This window comes from Phalangium opilio, unplaced genomic scaffold (assembly GCF_054372755.1).
Source record: "Phalangium opilio isolate 3A_F unplaced genomic scaffold, DU_Popi_V2 ptg000537l_1, whole genome shotgun sequence".
NCBI classification, from domain to species: Eukaryota; Metazoa; Arthropoda; class Arachnida; order Opiliones; family Phalangiidae; genus Phalangium; species Phalangium opilio.
In genome coordinates, this window is record NW_028324243.1 from 689,961 (window position 1) to 710,348 (window position 20,388).

The following is a 20,388-nucleotide window of genomic DNA, read 5'->3' on the forward strand; positions in this document are numbered from 1 at the left end:
ATCGGATATTGAATGTACAGACTCCAATAAACTTGCGTTGTTTCATGCCTATGGCTACGAAGTGTTCACCGTGGCAAAAACAGTACTCCTTCATAGAGAATTACGCAGCAATAATAGCAATAGTGATAATTTGGAATCTCCGATCAACGATTCCAGTGATAATATTGAGTATTCTAGCCAAAGAGAGTGTGATGATCCTTCACTTACTGAAGCCCAAAAATTGACAACAAACAAGGAAGATTTAATAGACAAATACGACAGAAGCTACGTGTCTTTCGGTGGTGGGTGCTTATCAGACATAAGAAGAGTTTTCAAAGCCAGAGTGATGTATGGAAAGTCAAAATCCTTAACAAATGACCAAATCAATGAAGCTCGAATGATGTATGAACTGAGCTGGGCCTTTAGCATGGATAAGGAAGATAAATCCAATTTAGACTATTCAGGAATGATAATGAGAGACGAAGGAGGCATGCAGTTTCCTCGACCAGAACTAAAACCCTTTTTAAAAGAACTAAATACCAAAGTGAGAACCTACCTTAATAGCGATGGCATTTGTAAACACGGGAGTAACATTATAAAGGTGCTAACTGAAGATGTTTTTCAAGATGAAAACTTATTCTTGTTATTTATGGAAATTGCCCTAACCATCACAGAGAAACCGGAGAAAGTGTTGCGACCCTTTTACAAGGAATGGACAAGAAAAATTGTGCATGCGACATTCAATGATTGGCTTGAAGCAAACGAAGCTAAAATAAGTGAAAACAGAAAGGAAATGTCCAAGGGTTGCGCATCACTAAGGGATGAACTATACGTCATGTCAAAATCGACTGGGTTTAGTGCTGCTACTAATATGTCTAATCAACCTGTCACTAGTAAACAAGTTGATAAAAATATTACCCGAAAAAGACCATCTGCTAGTCAAGAAAGTAAAGGAAACCCAAATCACGACGCAAGAAATTGTGAAACACCTAAGAGAAAGTCAACTGCAAACCGCAGAAAATTGAAACTTTTAAAAACTGAAACTAAATCACACATCACTACCACAGCGAAGACATCTTGCGTTTTGAGAGAGGCTCAGTCACCTACTAGTTCTCTCCGAAAAACCCAGTCATTAAAAGAAATCACCAACTCTCCCCAAAAGTGCCAAGCATCCAAGAAAGTCACCACCACCTTACCTAATGAAAAAAAGTCCGACTTAAAACTTACAAAGGGTGAAATCTGTAAACAAAGTCAATCTAGTTTCTCGTGCAAAAAGCCTCTGCCAGTTAAAGAACCGGCTAGTTTCAGAAAAAATTGTAAACCAAAAAGCACAGAATCATCATTAAAACCTCAATCATCTAATGATCTCAACACCACCTCCTCTAAAGAAGATCTCAACAGCACATCATCTAATAACAAAAGGTCGTCAAGAAGGACAATAAAAAAGCCAAAGTTCCTACAAGATTATAAAATGTGATATTTTAATTTGCAATATCTTTGTAATTAATAAAGATAGATTCGATCAACATTGTATCTTCTTATTTTTTTTAAGACAATATTGTATAGCTTTTTTCTTTATCACTCGTCCTTGATTGAATTTTGAGAAGTTTTGACTGACGTATAATCGTTCAGTTCTATAACCCTTGCTTGAATGGTGGTGTCCGTGTACCTCAGTTTTTGTTTGTCTGTTTTTTCTAGCGTATGCGAAATTTGTTCCAGATAATTTTCCATTGGCGTTGAACTTGTATTGTGCAAATAGGGTTTCAACCGCACTCCCGTTTAATCGAAGTGGGAGAAGATAGTAGCTTGGGTACTTTTTGGAAAAGTCCGCTACAAGGCCTTTCATCCCAAAGACCATCACCCTAAGCAAATCCCATGTCTAAACCAATAACGATAATGCCCTTTTAGTTTCGTAAGTGTGCTGGTTTAAAAACCTCCTATTTACCTGCCACGAAAGAAATTCCTTTGATGGGTACATAAGGTTGAATTTCTCATCACGTTCTAGATTAGTAGAAGAAATGATAAAAAAATCACTTTGTTACCTCTTTACCCTCCCTTAGAGTGTGCCCATAATACCTTTAGGAGCAAAAAAGTGCCCAAGTGGTGGTAGAGCAGACACACTAAATGGGTAATGGCATAAGCTTACCTTTTAAGTTCATTAGCCAATTTTTAAAATAGTTAAAACCGTTCTCTATATTTATCATTGGCGAGTCTTCTGTGCTTCTAATTTTCACCTTTGCGAGCGAACCCTTTTCGAAAAGCAAATTGCAAGCCTTGAGATAGTTAAATGTGGCCATTGTTTCTGCGCTATCAACTGGCTTATTGCCATTCTTAGGATTTGCATATTCAAATAGTTCTGCCAACACATCATTTTGCTACAGTTGAGTTCAATTGACAAAATTTACTTCTCATATCCATATTCTTATTTACACTTTCGAAAACCTATTTCGTACCTGCATTATACGAGCTGGCTTAACGTTTAGTTTGGTCCACGCATCTCTATCAATATAACTTTGAAGAAGAGCTGGCACTAATCTCGGAATGTCTTGTTCCCTCCTCTTATCTTCCCGTTTTTTCAAAGATATAATTTGGTCCCATCCAAATTTTACACCTTGATTGGTAAATTTACGGGTTCCTCCTTCTTTTGAAGAAAAGAGCGCGTTGATCAAACTTTTCATCTGAAATTATAATATTAATGACCTATACAAATAATTGACTTTGTAATTACAAATTTCTCACCTGGTGTGAAGGACAAATTATCCAATGAATATATTCATTTAGAACAAAAGGATTTCTGAAGGAGGGTTTAATTTCAACATTGATACCGTTTGAGATTTTGACACCGAATGCTCCCTGATAGTTCTGCGTTAGCTTTATGAGAGTCAAATTGGACGATGCTCCATCACACATCAAAGCTGATACTTTAAATTCATGCAGTTGAAAGGCCCTTAAAACTTCAAAAAGACAAGCCGCAATGAAATGAGAGTCTGTGGTGTTTTCTGACGCAAAGTAAGGCCCAACAATATCGTAATCCGAAGTTAAATCTCTCCAAAGGAATTGCAACATATAGTTTGCTTTTGGCAAGTAATCGGTGGATTTAAGATCATCGTAAATATCGTCCAAACTAGAAAGTTGTTCGTGGGTCATAGCAAGCCCAACCAACTTGTGGTTTTTGCAGTTCCAAATGACTTTAGCTGTAACTTTGACTTCGTCGAAAATAAGTAGTCCATCACGTTTGGGTTCCAATTTCCCATTAGCCACTTCTTCTTTGATGAAATCCTCGTAACAACTTTTCTGCTCTTTCAAGTAATCAAAATTGATACCAGGTCCATCCAGATGTTTTGACATTTTTCTTTGCACGCTTCTCCAACTAGGTAATTGAATAATTCCAAAACTTTGTATAGCCTCGTAGGCTGCATGGCTCCTACAAGCTATGGCAAGGGCTAGAAAATATTTTGGCAATTATTACCTAGTGTCACTCATGTTGTTTGCCATGAACATTGCTTTAGGTGAAAGCTCCCATCGGGAAGTTATAAAATTATTCAGAGCATAAGATAAATTTCTCAAATTTTAACTTTCCTACTATCCACACGTGCGTCTCTCGCAGAGCCCCGCCCCACTGGCTTCTCGCCTCAACGCGACGTGAATTACGAAATAATTTTTATAACTTCCTAGCCCTAGCCCCACTGCAGGTCAAATGTGCCTCAATAACCAACAACAGTCAACGTGGCTATTTACCTATGCGGTATGTTATGGTGCTCCACTTGTTTCCTTTTAATCCCTTTCCTTAGTAAATAGTATAAAAAACAATTAAAGAAATGTAATTTTGTAGTGCTGTAAGATTAAGGATGGCTTACTATTCCTCAGTTGATCTTCTTGAAATTGCTGTTTATCTTGCTCTATATGTCTAGCACAATCTTTCTCCCAAATGTCTTTTAATGTTCCACTTCTTTCTGGATTTTGATTGAATAGTTCATTCAACTCGTTTGAAAAATCTTTGTTTATTATGTTCGTCACATTTGATAATTCCTTGCTTTGACTTGAGGATAGAGTAAGTTCATATTCATTGCATTTAGCTTTCAGTTTTTTATTGGATTCAAAAAGCCTGTGCCTTCGGACTCTTAGGTGAGATTGACGCTTGCTTTTACTCCTCGGAGATAAGAATTTAAAGGGACACTTCGATGATGGTGAAGCATAAACACGATTTCCTAGAGTCTTGATGTGTTTTGAAAGGTTTCGACATGGATTACAATGATTTTTAGAATCCTTATATTTATCCGGAGTAAATTTAGAAGGTTTAAACCAAACTGAACAAAGCTGTGACGATATTCTTGGTGCGGGAGAATCATATTTCACAATGTGTTTTGGAGTAAACTTTATCTCGGATATCTTTTGTAGAGCTTCATTCGTAACACCAGGACAGAGTACGTAACCTTCACCAAAAACTCCCTTAAGAAATGCAAATGCTTTTTCGTCCAAAAATAAATCCTCATCAAAGATACGTTCCCTTGAACATACACCTCGAAAGGCTACAATCATTGAGGCTTCTCCCTTCTCGTCAATTAGGAACTTTATGGGCTTATCACCAAGGTTAAGAACGAAAATATCCGACCTTGTTATTTCCAAGTAATGCTGCAGCGAAATATTATTTTAAATCTTTAGTAAAGTTCTCTACATACGATATTAATTATGTCTTACATCATTAGAATTAAGAGCTACTATCTCATTGTACGTAACAAACTGGCTTATTTTTCCAGCCTTTTTCAAACCTTTTAGCCAGTCAATTACTTTAGTCAGTTTTGATGCTTGTTGTATCGGTATGGAAGTCTCCTATTTAGATTAAAGATGAGATATTAAGCAATCAAATTATCAACTTATAAGCACACGGCTTTAAAAACCACAAGCGAACAAGGTTAAGAGTTGAGAAGCTAGCCAAGGCTTACCAAATCATCAAGTTTTCTCTTCTTATTAGTGCTTTCATCACTTTCGTCAATATTATTTTCTTTTGTTGAACAACTGGCTTTACGATCATTAAATTTAACTTGGCACGATTTATTACTTAACAATTTCGCGTAAAAATTACATTGTGTTTCTTTGTCGCTCTTCAACTTAAACATCGTCATTGACTCCATTTTAAGTAAGCAACAAACCAGAGGAAGTTTCCCCCCTCCCCGGACACCTCGTGATCTTGTACTATTTTTTTTCGAGATTACGTCATGCTTTACGTCAGTACTAAGTCAACCAATCAGATGCGGGATGGGGAGAGCGGGGTAGGGTAGCCTGGTAAGAATGACGTTACATACATAATGCATTACGGGTATATACTGTGGCAACCTTCTCTTAATAATTCCCTTCTGGTAATAATTTTACACTACAAAAATTATGTAAATTCATTGGACACAAAACTCAAAGTAAAATGGATGCATCAACTTTAAAAGAATTCAAACTACTAACGTTACATGGCACTTTTCAATCCAAATTCTTCATCCTTCATTAGTGGGGTGGTTTCCTATTGGATAAGATCGCGGTATCACCAGAACGTCATTAAATTATAGACAATGTTACAAAAATCTTAAGGAAAAAACACTTTTGATATAAAAAAATGTGCCTAAGCCTTGGCACGAAATATCTCCAGAACGTTGAAAATCGCGAGCTCAAATAAGATTAAACGCACTAAATAACAGTTTCTATCTTTACACGGTCCCGACTAAACGATCTATAACTACACAATTTTTAATCCAATTAAACTAATTTTAACCAGTTTAACCAAAATTTCTTTGTGCCGAACTAATTGTATGATCTTAACGTGACTGAACAAATCTAATCTTTAAGTGCCTTATCTTCCAGGAACATTTCTTTGAATTGTGCAATAATCTCACCTGTGGTTTAGTAAAAAATACTCCAAAATCGATTACTTGATTTCTAGAATTCTTTGAAAATCATCAGTAATTAAAATCCATTTTTTTGGGTAATCAAAGGTAATCAGAAATCTCCGATAATCACTGGCAATCACGTAAAATCTTGAGAAAATCAGAAATAATCAGGTGATTTACCAGTAATCTTTTGTAATCACCTCGGTAATCACACATTTCGTGAAATAATCACGCATAATCTATCGAGGAATTCGAAAATCCAAAATAAAAAATATAGTCATTTGAAATAGAAATATTCACCGCATTTATCGTAATTCACGAAGAATCCAGTGGTAATCACGGCATTCACCAAAAAATCAGCGGAATTCATTGGAATTAAAACAGGATTCAAAAGTAATCTACGGAAATAACTGGAAATCAGTGTAAAGATTATGGAAATCACCCAAAATAATCGTAACCACAGAAATCAGTAATCAGGTGTTCAATCTTTGGCGAATGACTAGCCCCTCGCTTATTATCGTCAGATAAATGGCAAAGGCATAACCGTGGGGTCGGTCATTCATGAAATCCCGTACGCTACCCGCGAAATCCAACTTAAGAAATCCGAAATCAATGCTGATTTCGAAATCCCATAAAATATCCGAAATTAGTAACGAAATAACAAAATCAAAAAAAAAATCATAAAATCGGTAAAGAAATCACAAAATCAACAAAGAAATCACAAAATCAACAAAGAAATCACAAAATCAGTAAAGAAATCGCGAAATCCATTACAAAATTCACGAAATCCAAAATCGAAAGAAATCACGGGGACATTTGCAAGATCCGCCAACATCCGTTGGATTTTATCTAATTGTGAAAGAAATCAAATTGAATTTCGAAATCCCGTACACTTTTTCAAAAACGTCCGACCCCTCGGGCATAACCCAATTAAAAAGAATTTTGATAGAAAATTAATTGTTACCAAGGGAAGATAAAAGAATTGCATTATGTCTTAATGTGTTTAGAGATTCAATTTGCCGGAAATGTCCGAGAATAGCAAAGAACCGCAAACACGAGTGTCGTATTTGGTGTTTGTGGTTATGTTTCTTCTATAACATAAATTGATAATCTATCATTAAGTTTCTATGTCTTAATTGTATCTATCCCATTAGACTTAACCTGTCTTACTCTGGTAATAAATTATACGAGACGCAACCACCGTGAAGGCCTTCCCTTTAGTGCACTCTCAGTATATGACACGCAAGAGGTTATAATATTCATGACTTAAAGGGTCTGTAAAAACGTCGGCGAACCGTTTAATTTTTTATTTATTAAGATTAGAGTGGGATACTATTGTTAAGAGCGGAAGAAGGAAGGCGGAGTCCGGGGGTGTGTAAATTCGAAACGTCACTTCCTCTTGTCTCGTGATTGGCTATTAGAGCTACGCAAAACGCGTCAAAGCTAGGAGGGTAACACCCAAACCAAATCGACATGATAGAAGGGGCATATGATAGAGCTGTATATTCGTAGTTATATAGATTCATGATATTACACAGACTTACCGAAATTATCCGAAATACACCTTAAGCCTTGGCCGTAATGAAAGTCGAAAAATTACTTCAAACGATATTAAAACCTCTATTAACTGTAATTATTTACCTGAGTTACCTTTTTAGACGAAAATTGGACGTGATTATTAAGGGCGTTATAGTTCATTAGAAAATCCAAATAAAGGTATTCAAGCTCAAATGAAATATCACGCCTTACCTTACTGTCGTCTGCTATGAAATAAACTTTCTTACTGTCGTCTGCTATGAAATAAACTTTCTTACTGTCGTCTGCTATGAAATAAACTTTCTTACTGTCGTCTGCTATGAAATAAACTTTCTTACTGTCGTCTGCTATGAAATAAACTTTCTTACTGTCGTCTGCTATGAAATAAACTTTCTTACTGTCGTCTGCTATGAAATAAACTTTCTTACTGTCGTCTGCTATGAAATAAACTTTCTTACTGTCGTCTGCTATGAAATAAACTTTCTTACTGTCGTCTGCTATGAAATAAACTTTCTTACTGTCGTCTGCTATGAAATAAACTTTCTTACTGTCGTCTGCTATGAAATAGGGAATTCAAGGCATAATTGATTAGTTAAATTACAAAAATTAGACTTCATTTATTTAAAAACTAAACTGGTAAGTTTCTCATTTAGTAAATGCTTGTTAATTTGAAAGTATTCCGAAAACTAACTTCGCTGTAGTTTTTCCGTATCGCATATGACAATATCCCTAAAATGTAATGCTTTTTCTATGGGACGCTAACCCTAAAAAGGTGATTTTTTCGTTTAGCATTACAAACGGGTATCAAGTCATATCTACAAGGGCCTACCGGCCCTGTAGAATTCAATAATTCTCCATATTGAAACCGATCCTTTTTTAAGCGCGCCCAAGAAAAAAAAAATAAAGAAAGAAGTTAGAGACAACTGAACAATTGAAAATAATCATTTTCATTTTACATTTTGAGTAATTAGCACGTCGAAATATTTAAAACCAGGTGTTATAAATGCTTTTATTTTCTTCCGCAGTTGTTTGAAGGGGGTGGGTTTTTAATTTCATTTGGTTCCATTAGTCATCGGAGTGCTCGCAGAAGTAAACTACTTCAAAACATTTTACGAGAGTACAAAAAGCACATTTCATAGAAAGTTTACCATTGCTTTAAACTTTTCAAATTCGAGATGATTTTGCGGAATTTTGCGCCCTTGTTTGGTTTGGTGATTATTTTAGATACGGTGGTCGAATTTCGTGATTTTGTTGCAGACGCTAAAATAATTTTTTCAAGTTTGAGGTTTACTCTAAATTCGGTTTGGTTACTGTTTTTTTTTGTTCAACTATTTATTGAATTAAGATCTTTTTAATTACAGAAACGTGATAGAAGAAATCTTCGTCAAGCTAGGTAAGTGAATTATTCGTGAAAATATTAGGTAACTAATTTCGACGTTTAGTATTATTTTTACTGAAGTATCTCAACACTCGTACCGTGACTCTGAAGAGTACGGTTCTGGAAGTCATCATCTTGTACCATTAACTCGGGAGGACATGGTTCCCCAACCGGAGTTCTCTCCTGGTGAAGATAATGTAGAAGATATGTTAGATAGAGTTCTGGTTAATGCTACATCAATTGAACCTACAGATTTTGGTAAGATACTATTGTTTAAACTCTGATATACTTAGATTTTTGCTTACGTTTATTTGATTAGGGTTACGCGGAATGTGTTACTTCAAGATAAAAATCAATATTATCGGAACCCTAAGGTAATTAGGGGTTAGAAATCAACTGCGCAATCATGAAGCGTCTGTTACTAACAAACCCATACTTCCGAAGTTAGTTAATCCAAAGTGACAGTCGTTGATGTTTAACGCGGAATTCTGGGTAAATGGGCGCGAAAAATAATATTCGTATGGTTCATTTCATGATGGAGAAGTTGCTAAGCCTAAATTGAACTCTTTCAAATAAAGGGTGCAGTAGCTTGGCCTAAATTGAACATTTTCAAATTTAGGGTAACAGTTGCTAAGCCTAAATTGAATTTTTTCAAATTTAGGGTAACAGTTGCTAAGCCTAAATTGAACTTTTTCAAATTTAGGGTAACAGTTGCTAAGCCTAAATTGAACTTTTTCAAATTTAGGGTAACAGTTGCTAAGCCTAAATTGAACTTTTTCAAATAAAGTTCAAAGTTCAGCTAGCTACTTGGACCAAGTCATCTTGCGACTTATTGCCACTTATCTAACGCCTTTACAATGCATAGAGGGGTGGTGGCTAGCCCCTATGCCACAGCTAACCTACAGCGCCCTATACTAACTATTACCGTTAACCTCTGCAAGTTTTGATGGAAAGGAGAAACCGGGTTAGACCGCGGAGGAAAACTCCTTTAACAAGCGGGGAGAGAACTTGCAAACTCTACGCAGAAGGATTTCTTCCCAGATTTTTCACCCGGTGCCACAGTCCGGGATCGAACCCGGGATCCTTTTGCTGCGAGGCGAAAGCGCTAACCGCTACGCCACCCCACCGCTTTTAGGGTAACAGTTGCTAAGCCTAAATTGAACTTTTTCAAATTTAAGGTAACAGTTGCTAAGCCTAAATTGAACTTTTTCAAATTTAAGGTAACAGTTGCTAAGCCTAAATTGAACTTTTTCAAATTTAAGGTAACAGTTGCTAAGCCTAAATTGAACTTTTTCAAATTTAAGGTAACAGTTGCTAAGCCTAAATTGAACTTTTTCAAATTTAAGGTAACAGTTGCTAAGCCAAAATTGAACTTTTTCAAATTTAAGGTAACAGTTGCTAAGCCTAAATTGAACTTTTTCAAATTTAAGGTAACAGTTGCTAAGCCTAAATTGAACTTTTTCAAATTTAAGGTAACAGTTGCTAAGCCAAAATTGAACTTTTTCAAAAGAGAAACGGGTCTTAAGCCAAAATTGAACCGTTTCAGATTAACTTCGTTTTAATTAACTACTATCGCGGTGCAATCAAAATTATGATTTTAGGCTTATCTAAATTGGCTATGGGTTGGTTGTACAAGGTATTAGCTCGGGATTGGATGAGCACTTTTAACACTGGACTCCTAAATCGTCGTGCGTGAAACTGTAGATTGCTTTGACAGTTGGTTTGAAAAGTTCGTAAAGCGCGAACTTATTTTTAGGGGAGAGAATGTTTTTCGATATCGAAATTCATATCGCGCTGTTTTATTGATGACCATCAAATGCTAGGAAAATTTCAAAATTTACAACGTAACGGAGTACGAGACGAGCTTTTAACACCAGGTAATTATTATATTCTCGTTAAACTTGGAAATAGCGTAGATAAATTTTCAATAACCGAGTGCCATCTTTTAAAAGAATAATTAAGAAAGTGCCGCGATAAATGGGAAGAAATGGCACCATTCTGGTACCTTCCTAATGTTGTCTTGTTTTCGCTATTGTTTTTCAATTGTGGTCATTCAGGTAATTGTTCGAAATCTTGGTTCTCGTCGTTTTTAACTTCTCTGTACTACTAACGAACCTTTTGCGCGTTGTATCTTTTAGATGTTGTTAAACAGAAATTAAAGTTAACGTGTAAGAATTAATAATTAGTTATTTTTTAAATTAAACAACGGGGAGCCTATTCCGACTGGATCTTAATTTGTCTAAAAGTGTTCCATTTTTGGTGTATATAGTTCTCTCCGAACCTCAAACGTGGTCAGACGCGAGGGAGACATGTAAAAATCGAAATGGAGATTTAGCTTGCCTGACTAAAACTGATACGAATAGAATAGTGTCGGATACCAAAGGACTTTTTGCAGAGGACGAAAACATTAAAGTTTGGTCATTGGGCTTGCATTGCAAAAACGAGTAACGTGTACCCTTATTTTAAAGCTGAAATTTTTTTTTATGAATTTATAACAACAGGACTCTTGAACTGAGTGCTGGAGTTATAATACAAAGTGATAGTGGAACACTTCAATTCTTCCGTACAACCTTCGACAACTACCACTTATTGCCGTTTTACTGCCATTTGGATAATACAGGTCAGTTTTAGAATTATTAGACAACTTAGGTTGAAATACGTTTCCACTGATTTATTATTACCAAAAGACGAAACAACCACTATTAACGTTTCAACCGATACCACCACGGACATTGAATCAGTTGTCAAAACTACTGAAATGTTTAATAAAACCACTGCGTTTGAAACTACGATACCTGTTCAGGACACCACAACGCTCACTGCAGCGATAGATCTCACAACAACGGCACCCGTATGTTGCGAAACCATTTATGTTCGTGGCTTAACTTGGAACGCTACTTGCGATAATGGAATTTCAGAGCACCACTATGGCTGCTAGCACCACAATGGCTGCTGGCACCACAATTGCTGATAAAACCACGAAAATTGTATGTTGCAACGAAACAAAATCACGTGGTCTGACTTGGAAATATAATTGCGATGGTAAAGTGGTGCAAAAGTGTCCAGGAGATGATATAGGAAACGCTGTGTGGTTTTGCGACAGTACCAATGGTAAATGGATTCCAAGGACACCGGATTTGAGCGGCTGCCGATCTAAATCCGTTGACAAGTTACTTAACTCGGTATGAGAAAGAAAAACCAAAGCTTAAAAAACCATCGAAATATATTTCATTTTTATAACTAAGCTAAATACGTCGGATGTAACTGGAATGTACAGTACATTCTTAAACGCTGCGTCTCAAGCTAACACTGGCGGGGACATCATCTCAATTACAGACGTCATGAAAAATGTAACATCCTTATTGATCAAAGATGGTAACTTAACTTCGAACGAATGGTTGGATGTAGTTGAAAATGTGACGGATTCGGTAACTGATACCATGAATACATTCTTAAACTCAACGGAAAAGTGGACTGATTTACAAGAGGTATTTTCACGGACCTATATACCTTATTGATATATTCAGATCTTATTCTTTTTATTAGAAAGACAGAGTGACAACCGCGGAATCTTTACTGAAAACCTTCAATTCCGTTGGATTTGCATTAATACACGCTATGAATGACTCAGCAGAATCTACTCGTACAGTCATCAAGGGTAAAGTTTTGTTGCAAGCCATCAAACACGAAAAGGGTTGGTATGAAGACCAAGACCTGGTGCTACCTTTGGACGTAACCACGAACCGAGAATCGACTCTAACCTTAAAATCCGGGTTTGAGAATGATATACCAAGAATGGATGGTTCGAATTCCACTTTTGTATTGTTCACTAGTTTACAAAATATGCACGAGGTTTTAGTAGCACGTCATGGAAGGTAAGTTATGGTTAGGGCTTTTGGAATATTGGTAATGTGCAAAGGCGTATGCTTGTTATAGTTCATTGCCGAATCAGACTGACCGGACAAAGGTCAACAGTGCTGTTTTAAACATCAACTTGGTGGAAAATGAAACCATCTCGATACAATTATCGAAAAACGTCATATTCATAGTGACCCACAAAAATCTATCATCCGAAAATCCCGTTTGCGCATTCTGGAATTTTCGTATTAAAAACTGGGACATTGAAGGGTGCTCGATTGTGGACAGTAACTTGACCCACACTACTTGCGCTTGCGACCACTTGACCAATTTTGCCGTCTTGATGGACGTACACGGGGTTTTGGGCGGGATGTCCGAATCAAACAAAATGAACCTAAAGGTCATCACGTTTGTTGGCTCCGTCGTGTCCATTGTTGCCTTGACCATTTGCATTCTGTTGACCACTTTCTTTAAGCAGTTATGGTGCATTCGCAACATGATACATCGTAACCTGTCAATATGTCTACTGGTATCAGAAATTATACTGTTGGTTGGATTGGATCGTACACAAAACATAGTAGGTCCTAAATCCCGATTAATTTACGAATACTGAAGCGTAAATGTTTTATTTGCGGCGTAGGTTTTATGTTCAATTATCGCTGGTTTGATGCACTATTTTTTCTTGGCCGCGTTCTTCTGGATGTTCCTCGAGTCTGTTTATATTTATATTCTATTGTGTGTTGTTTTTCAACCACGTAGACCCTTTACCGAAAGGTATTACTTGTGCGGATATGGTAAGTTTATTGTTTATATAAACTTCGTTTCCGGAAGTTGACTTCATGGGTTGATTTCTCAGGTATGCCTTTAGTTATTGTCGGTATTAGTGCTGCTATCAGCCCTAAGAGTTATGGTACCAAAAAACAGTATGTTTTTTTTAATTATTAAGAATTAGGCCTAATCTCTGACCCTTGACCTAAAGACATGATATTTCGCAGTTGTTGGTTATCAGTCGATAATGGTATGATATGGAGTTTCACTGGTCCTGTTTTAGTGATAATCACGGTATGGTTCGCGGTTTTTGCTAAAAATTATCAATCCTTAATAATTCAAATTTATTGTAGATTAACTTCATAGCCTTATTTTATACCTTATGGACGGCTGTTGTGGTTTCTAAGAAAACCACTGACAATAAGAAAGCCGCTAGGTATTTACACGGAGCTTCTATTAACAGGGAGAGGAAACTTCCTTCCCCTCAAGTACTGTAAAGGCCCTTAGGAAACGTAGACACTATTTGTCCATAAAAAGGGGCACATTTTTAATCCCCCCCTCGGTTTTCACTGGTAAAAAATTGGAGCCTATGTAAACAACAAAGATGGCCGCCTTCACTCGTTCGTAGAAAGACATAAGCCTCGGACTTTTTAATGTTTAATTGCTATAATAATTGGTACAATTTTAAAAATTAAAATGGATTGCGATTACAATCAGTTAGTTTGTAAAAAGGGGAAGAAGAAGAAATGTGTTTACGGAAGCTGGAGAAGCGATTCACGATATAAATCGTCCTTTTATGGCCAGGAATTAAAGTTTGTAGTCCGTACCTTTTTAGTCTTAGCAGGGAGAGAGGCTTTTGTCTCCATTTGTATAGTCACAAAACCTTTATTTTCAACATAATCACGGAGCTTAATATAATCTGGATTTGTTCAGAGCACAACGGAGCTACACGACCACGTTCAACGTTTTCAAACTTTCAACGGCGGTCGCGTAAGCCTTGTCTACAAGCAGGCGTCGCGTTCCTCCAACTTCCTTACGACAAGAAAATGACGTCAGACTTTGTTTACTTCGGCTCAGGGTGCGCGCGAGGAATGAAAACGGTGCGCAGAACTGAGGTACGCTAAGAGCGAGGGGGAAGAGACCGAGTTTCCTCTCCCTGTAATAGAAGCTCCGTGGTATTTATAAGTTTTCATTCAAGGCTATTTAGAGGTCATGATGGCAATTTAATATATATAAATGTAGAAAATGGATTTATGCCGCGTTAACTCTAATTCCTTTGCTGGGATTAACATGGAGTTTCGGGTTTCTTTTCTGGAAGGATTCCTGTTTGACTGGAGCTTACGTATTTACGATTCTGAATTCACTTCAGGTAAGTGTAACCATAAACTTATAAGATATGTTCCATAAGCATGACATTACCTATACTGCGTAATGCTAGAGAGTAGAGACTTACTGAGAGCTAATTTGAACTACTGACTACACTTAGTTTTTTTCTTATAACTATTTTACAGGGATTAGCTATCTTTGTGGTTCAAGTGGCCATGAACAAAAAAAATTGTCGATCTAATTCAATGGACCATACTGAGCCTTTGTAAACGAATAAAACTGAAACCAAAACCGAGATCAGTAAGTCAAGTAAGTTGTTATTGGTGGCGGGTTCCCCAAAATGAAGCAATCTGATTGAATCCTGATTTGTTCAGAGTACTTCTAATACCCGTACCACCCCAACATCATACATTGGTACAAGTAGGCGCGCTAGCATCCAAACCACAAGTACTTTCTGCGCGGAAACCCCGATTTTGATTCTAAGGGGTATCGGAACAACCATTAACAAAAGCTTGTCTCGATGCCGATCTTGTGAGCTCAACAAGGAGAGTCGCGGATCCCAGCAGAGTGTCGGGTCTAACGGTATGGGTTTCGTTAACAAACCAGATGTACTTAGACGTAATGATAACGAGACAACTGATTCTAGTGTGGTATAATCAATTCCAATAGTGTCATTGTCTGCATAAGATATGTTCCATAAGTATGACACTACCTAGACCTACGTCTCTTCGTGACAAACTTATGGAACATATCTTATGAACTTATGTTGTCTCTTATATATTCTTAAACCGAATTTTCGTTTTGAAAATTACTATTTCCAAGAATTAATAAAGTAATACAACATAAAAGTGTTTAATTTTGAATCAAGACAAATGTTGGGTGTTTCAATCTCGTACCTTGTACCGGAAATAGGTAAGTAAAGAAGGAACAAAAATTGTAGCGCGACATAAGATAAATTAATAAAAAATGTCTTCGTGGCAAAGACTAGAAAAAGTAAATGATAAGAGAACAAAATGGAATGACCGAAGTAACAGATATTAAATTTTTTCAGTTTAAAGACATGATTATAAAACATCAATTATTTAAAAAAAAATACTTATCTTCGTTTTTTTCACCAAAATTACATTTGCATTGTTTACGAAAGACAGGTTATTCATTCTATATATCATTTTTGGTATTAACAGTTTTCGAATGTAAAGGATTAGAATAAATGTCCGAGTATGGATATGGTTTATTTTTAAAGGTTCCTCTTTTCGAACTTAAGAGAAAACGTTGTTTAAAACGACTAAATGCTACCGAAGTTAGAAATTTTATCTTTCATCATGATTGACATTTTAAACGCCACTTTAGGGTTGGTTTTGCGGGGTGTGACCCAAAATCCCCCCAGACAAAATCCCCCCGGACAAAATCCCCCCAAACCATAAGTAACGGACAAAATCCCCCCAAAACTCCTACTAGATGGACAAAATCCCCCCAAAATTCCTACTTGATGGACAAAATCCCCCCAAAATCATATTTAATGGACAAAATCCCCCCAAATCATATTTAATCGACAAAATCATTCCAAATTATATTTAACGGTTAGGTTTGGTTAGGTTTGGTTAGGTTAGGTTAGGTTAGGTTTGGTTTGGTTTGGTTTGGGATTTTGTCCTACATTGGGGGATTTTGTCGCATTGGGTTAAATGGGGGGATTTTGGCCGGGGGGATTTTGGCTGGGGGGATTTTGGTATACAATCGGTTTTGCGCCTGCATTTATACTACCACGATTCGATTCGGTCCCATTTTTTGGGTCGACGATTTAAAATGTTTTATAAATCAATCATTAAAATTTGGATAAAAGATATTATTAACAAAAAAACGTTTGGTATATTATTGAGTGCGTGAGAGCTGTTTTAAAAGTTGTGATTGAATTAGTTTGGTATGACTTCGACTTGCTATTTATGAGCAAACGTATAACACGAAACACGTAACTGGACACCGACAAATGGTGGGCTGTTTTTATTTCACTATTGGGCATAGTTTCCAGTATTAAAACGTATTGTAGTTCAAATTAAAAGCTGCAATCCATTTAAATATCACTAACGAGGAAATGTTTCTATCATGGCCTACACTGGAAATCTAGCTTTAAATATAAACGATGTCGCATGTATCTGTTGTATAGTAAAGATTTGACACGAACCATTTTGAAAAGAATGGAAAATTCATGATTCAAAATTTTTGGGCAAATGTAATTTTGGTGAAAAAAAAGAAGATAAGTATTTTTTTTTAAATAATTGATGTTTTATAATCATGTCTTTAAACTGAAAAATTTTAATATCTGTTACTTCGGTCATTCCATTTTGTTCTCTTATCATTTACTTTTTCTAGTCTTTGTCCACGAAGACATTTTTTATTAATATCTGTTCCTTCAGTCTTCATTTTAATTAAGATTGTTAAGAAACTGTTGCATTTTTAAAATTTGCACTAAGCACAAACATAAATATAGGGGAGCTTAAGCATAAGGGACCTAATATTGCTAGTTAGTGACTAATGCTTTCAGGTACCAGTTAATCAGTTATCACCAGTGAGATTAATTTATCACTGAAAACATCAAATTTTCATAATAAAATTAGTTTGGCCTTTCTTTATCCCCTGGCTTTGAGTATTAAAATATTTAAAATAACTCTGAGAATTATCTAGAATCATTTCTACTGATATTTCAAATTCAGAAGAATCAGAGTCATCGTTTTGAGTCTTTCAGATGATGGCTTGGACTAATGTTACTGGTTTTCGGTTTTCGTTGTAGCAGTCTAACTGATACAAAGTTTCTGCCTGACAGCATAGCCCACTCGATCCGCGCTCATGGACGCAAGCTGCTCGCGCTATAGAGAGCTTTCAGTTGGAGAAGGAGATGAGCCTCGTGACATCATTTACGCTGCCATATTGGTGGCTTTAAAGCAGTAATGAAGCTGAGACCACCCAATATGGCTACCAGAACAGCGGTAAGACTTGGGAGGGTGTGACGTACTACAATCCCATCTGAAGGCTCTCTATTTAATAATAATTGACCAGGTCACGTCGTCTGCTAAACTTAGGGATTGGACAATTATACTTTTTGAGTTAATGTCTGGACTCTGGTTACCCTTGAATTTTCTTAGTGGTCCCGTGGTTTAATTTTTAAACTGGTCATTTGCCCTGTGCCACCTCCTTATTTCCCCCACTGGACAAGGAAGCATTTCTCATAAAGGATAATGGCCATCATTGTTGTGTAAGAGACAGCCTGGCAGCCCCGTATTTGTTTACCCTGTCCATAGCCCACTCGATCACGCGTAACACGACGCAAGATGCAGAGGGCAAAGCAGCGTCCGTGAGCATGGATCGAGTGGGCTATGCCCTGCCTGGCCAAGTCAGCTGACTTAGGTGAAATATTCATTACTTCTATGCGACTTAATTCTAGACATTCTTGAACGAATCATCTTGTAAACATTTTATAAGACAGGCTTCTGCCGCTGGGTTTTTTTCTGAGCCAAATTTGCTTCTTAAATTTAAAAAAATTAATTTCAACCTTTTTTCCTCTCTTCAGAAATTTAATAATGATAGTGTGTTACATATTTATCCAAAATTTATATTAATTAATTAATACACTGTACATCGCCTTAATTTGTAATTTCCCGCTTGGAAGAGGCTGAATTAAAAATATTGATTTGGAGACAGGGATTAGTGATAGTGTGATTGAATCTATCATTCATTTTACCAGCAAAAAACGTATCTTCGTAGCGGTAACCGTTGGCTGCTGGCACCAGTCTAGAAACCAGGGAATGACCCCTTCTGCGTAGTTTGAATTAATCTACTTTAAACATCAAAAATGTATCTAATTTAAACAAAAAGGTTTATTCTAAATAGCGGTTATAAATAGTAATTAAAAACGCAACTGTTACCTAATAAAAATGATTGCAAGAGCCGGGATAAAAAACATTGGTTGGTTTGTTGACAGGGTTTAGTGATCGTGTGATTTAATTATTCAATTATATTACCATTAATTTAAACCAATAAAATGATCTACATAGTGGTTATCGGTGGCACCAAATATAATCTGCACAGTTATCGTTGGAAAAATGGCCATTGTTTACTGTTTTGAGGTTATGTTAGAATAAGCACTAAATAATTAAAATTTAAATTGTTAACCTATAAGAATTATTCGAAAAGCGTCATTTAAAAATATTGTATGATTTGGTGACAGGGTTTAGTGACAGTGTGATTGAATCTATCATTTATTTTACCAGTAAAAAACGTATCTTCGTAGCGGTAACTGTTGGCTGGTGGCAACAGTCGAGAAACCAGGGAACGAACCCTTGTGCGTCTTTTGCATTAATCTACTTTAAACAACAAAAATTGATTTAATTTAAACAAATTACCTAATTAGCGGCTATCGTTGGCCGATGGCACCAGGTGAAACACCTTAAAACGTCTCTCTCTACATACAATCAGCTGTATTTAAATTTTGACCGAGGCTTAGTGAAATCAGTGAATTTAAAAATTATCGGCTAAATCCTAAATTTAAATTCTTTTGAATTAAATTATAATAAGGTTTAACTTACGAAATTAAAATAAAATGAGGACGAATTAACCCCTTCTTTTATGTGAAAAGTTAAAAAATTCGCCTTAAGCTCGTGTTATAACCACACGCGTTGTCTAAACAAAAATCTTTGCTCAGTCGCTCTATTAGCGGTAAAACAGCGTAAGTCCAACAGTACGTTTCTCTATGATTTTAGCTAGGATTAAACCACGTAAGTCCAACAGAATAAAAGGTCGTAAGTTTAAGTACGTGCTTAAAAGTACAAAAAGTAATACTTAATATTAATTGTTTTCAATAAAACTTCGAAAGGCACCAGTTTAATGTTCAACCTTTCATTTAAAACCATTTTCAGACCTATCGAATAAATACTCTTCAAAAAATGGTCGAGACCATTTGGCTATCACAGCAAACATTTCCCATGTTATTCCTATGGGAAAATTTCCCTTTTTTTTGCCAAAATGTCTTAATTTTTTTATGGAAATGAAAACCACCCTTAGCAACTTTATTTTCTATGAAAAAACTAATGGAGGGATCTCTTTGAAATTTTAACCACATATTAAGGGTCCGAATTTTAGTTCAGTGGAATTTTTTCAAAACAATTAATACAATACAAAAAAAAACTACATCCAAACAAAAAACCCTCCTTATACATTAAGAGCAGTATGAGGTCTTATCTAAGAGAGCGACCGCTCTCTCAGAATATTTGAAACAACCGTAACGGATATGTTGTACCTCTGCTTCTCTCATATCTTAATTGGAACGTCGTATGAACTCACCTTTAAGATAAGATTGAGCTAGGCCCTAGAGCAATTTTTATTGATAAGCTTTATTGAATATAATCTTCAAGAGTCGGGAAAGCGTTTTTTTCTGGGGGCCCGATGAGCGCCAACTGAAATTAACTTGGGAAAAGTACTCGTTTAAATTTACCCGAATAAAAATTAATTATGGTATTTGTTAAACCTAATTGGATTTGTTCGGTATTATTGATATGAGTTCAGGTAAGTTTTAGATAAACAAGTTTTCGAATTAAAGTTAAGTCGAATTAATTTTTATGAGTTCGTATTTAGTTAATTCTGCCGCGTTTCCTGATGGCTATCAATGAAAGGGCCAAGGTA

General features: G+C 36.2%; 2 protein-coding genes and 1 long non-coding RNA gene across 9 annotated transcripts; 1 reads left to right on the plus strand and 2 right to left on the minus strand.

The window, feature by feature from the left end:
* Positions 1-1,432: 1,432 nt before the first annotated feature.
* On the minus strand, positions 1,433-5,111 carry LOC149588678 (uncharacterized). Its single transcript, XM_089862040.1, has 9 exons — positions 4,923-5,111; positions 4,678-4,809; positions 3,837-4,611; positions 3,718-3,765; positions 2,719-3,422; positions 2,433-2,657; positions 2,126-2,354; positions 1,925-1,980; positions 1,433-1,858 (listed from the first exon to the last, which is right to left on the minus strand). Exons 1-9 carry the CDS (start codon positions 5,109-5,111, stop codon positions 1,502-1,504), a joined length of 2,715 nt encoding a protein of 904 aa, XP_089718166.1. The 3' UTR covers positions 1,433-1,501.
* A 5,280-nt stretch (positions 5,112-10,391) lies between these two features.
* Positions 10,392-13,889, plus strand: LOC149588679 (adhesion G protein-coupled receptor L2-like). The gene is made up of 13 exons (XM_089862076.1): positions 10,392-10,823; positions 10,905-10,934; positions 11,036-11,210; positions 11,268-11,386; positions 11,454-11,617; positions 11,685-11,948; positions 12,012-12,254; positions 12,313-12,641; positions 12,703-13,201; positions 13,265-13,418; positions 13,481-13,547; positions 13,620-13,686; positions 13,746-13,889. The coding sequence occupies exons 1-13, from the start codon at positions 10,754-10,756 to the stop codon at positions 13,887-13,889; spliced, it is 2,325 nt and encodes a 774-aa protein (XP_089718202.1). The 5' UTR covers positions 10,392-10,753.
* A 4,374-nt stretch (positions 13,890-18,263) lies between these two features.
* LOC149588680 (uncharacterized) lies at positions 18,264-19,401 on the minus strand. 7 transcript variants are annotated; one of them, XR_016379799.1, is made up of 5 exons: positions 19,296-19,369; positions 18,978-19,185; positions 18,636-18,882; positions 18,452-18,568; positions 18,264-18,382 (listed from the first exon to the last, which is right to left on the minus strand). It is a non-coding gene; the product is annotated as an uncharacterized LOC149588680 (long non-coding RNA). The 7 variants fall into 7 exon arrangements; XR_016379800.1 differs by having other exon boundaries at positions 18,270-18,568; positions 18,636-18,854; positions 18,978-19,070; positions 19,296-19,401; XR_016379797.1 differs by having other exon boundaries at positions 18,270-18,568; positions 18,978-19,070; positions 19,296-19,401.
* Between the last annotated feature and the right edge of the window lie 987 nt (positions 19,402-20,388).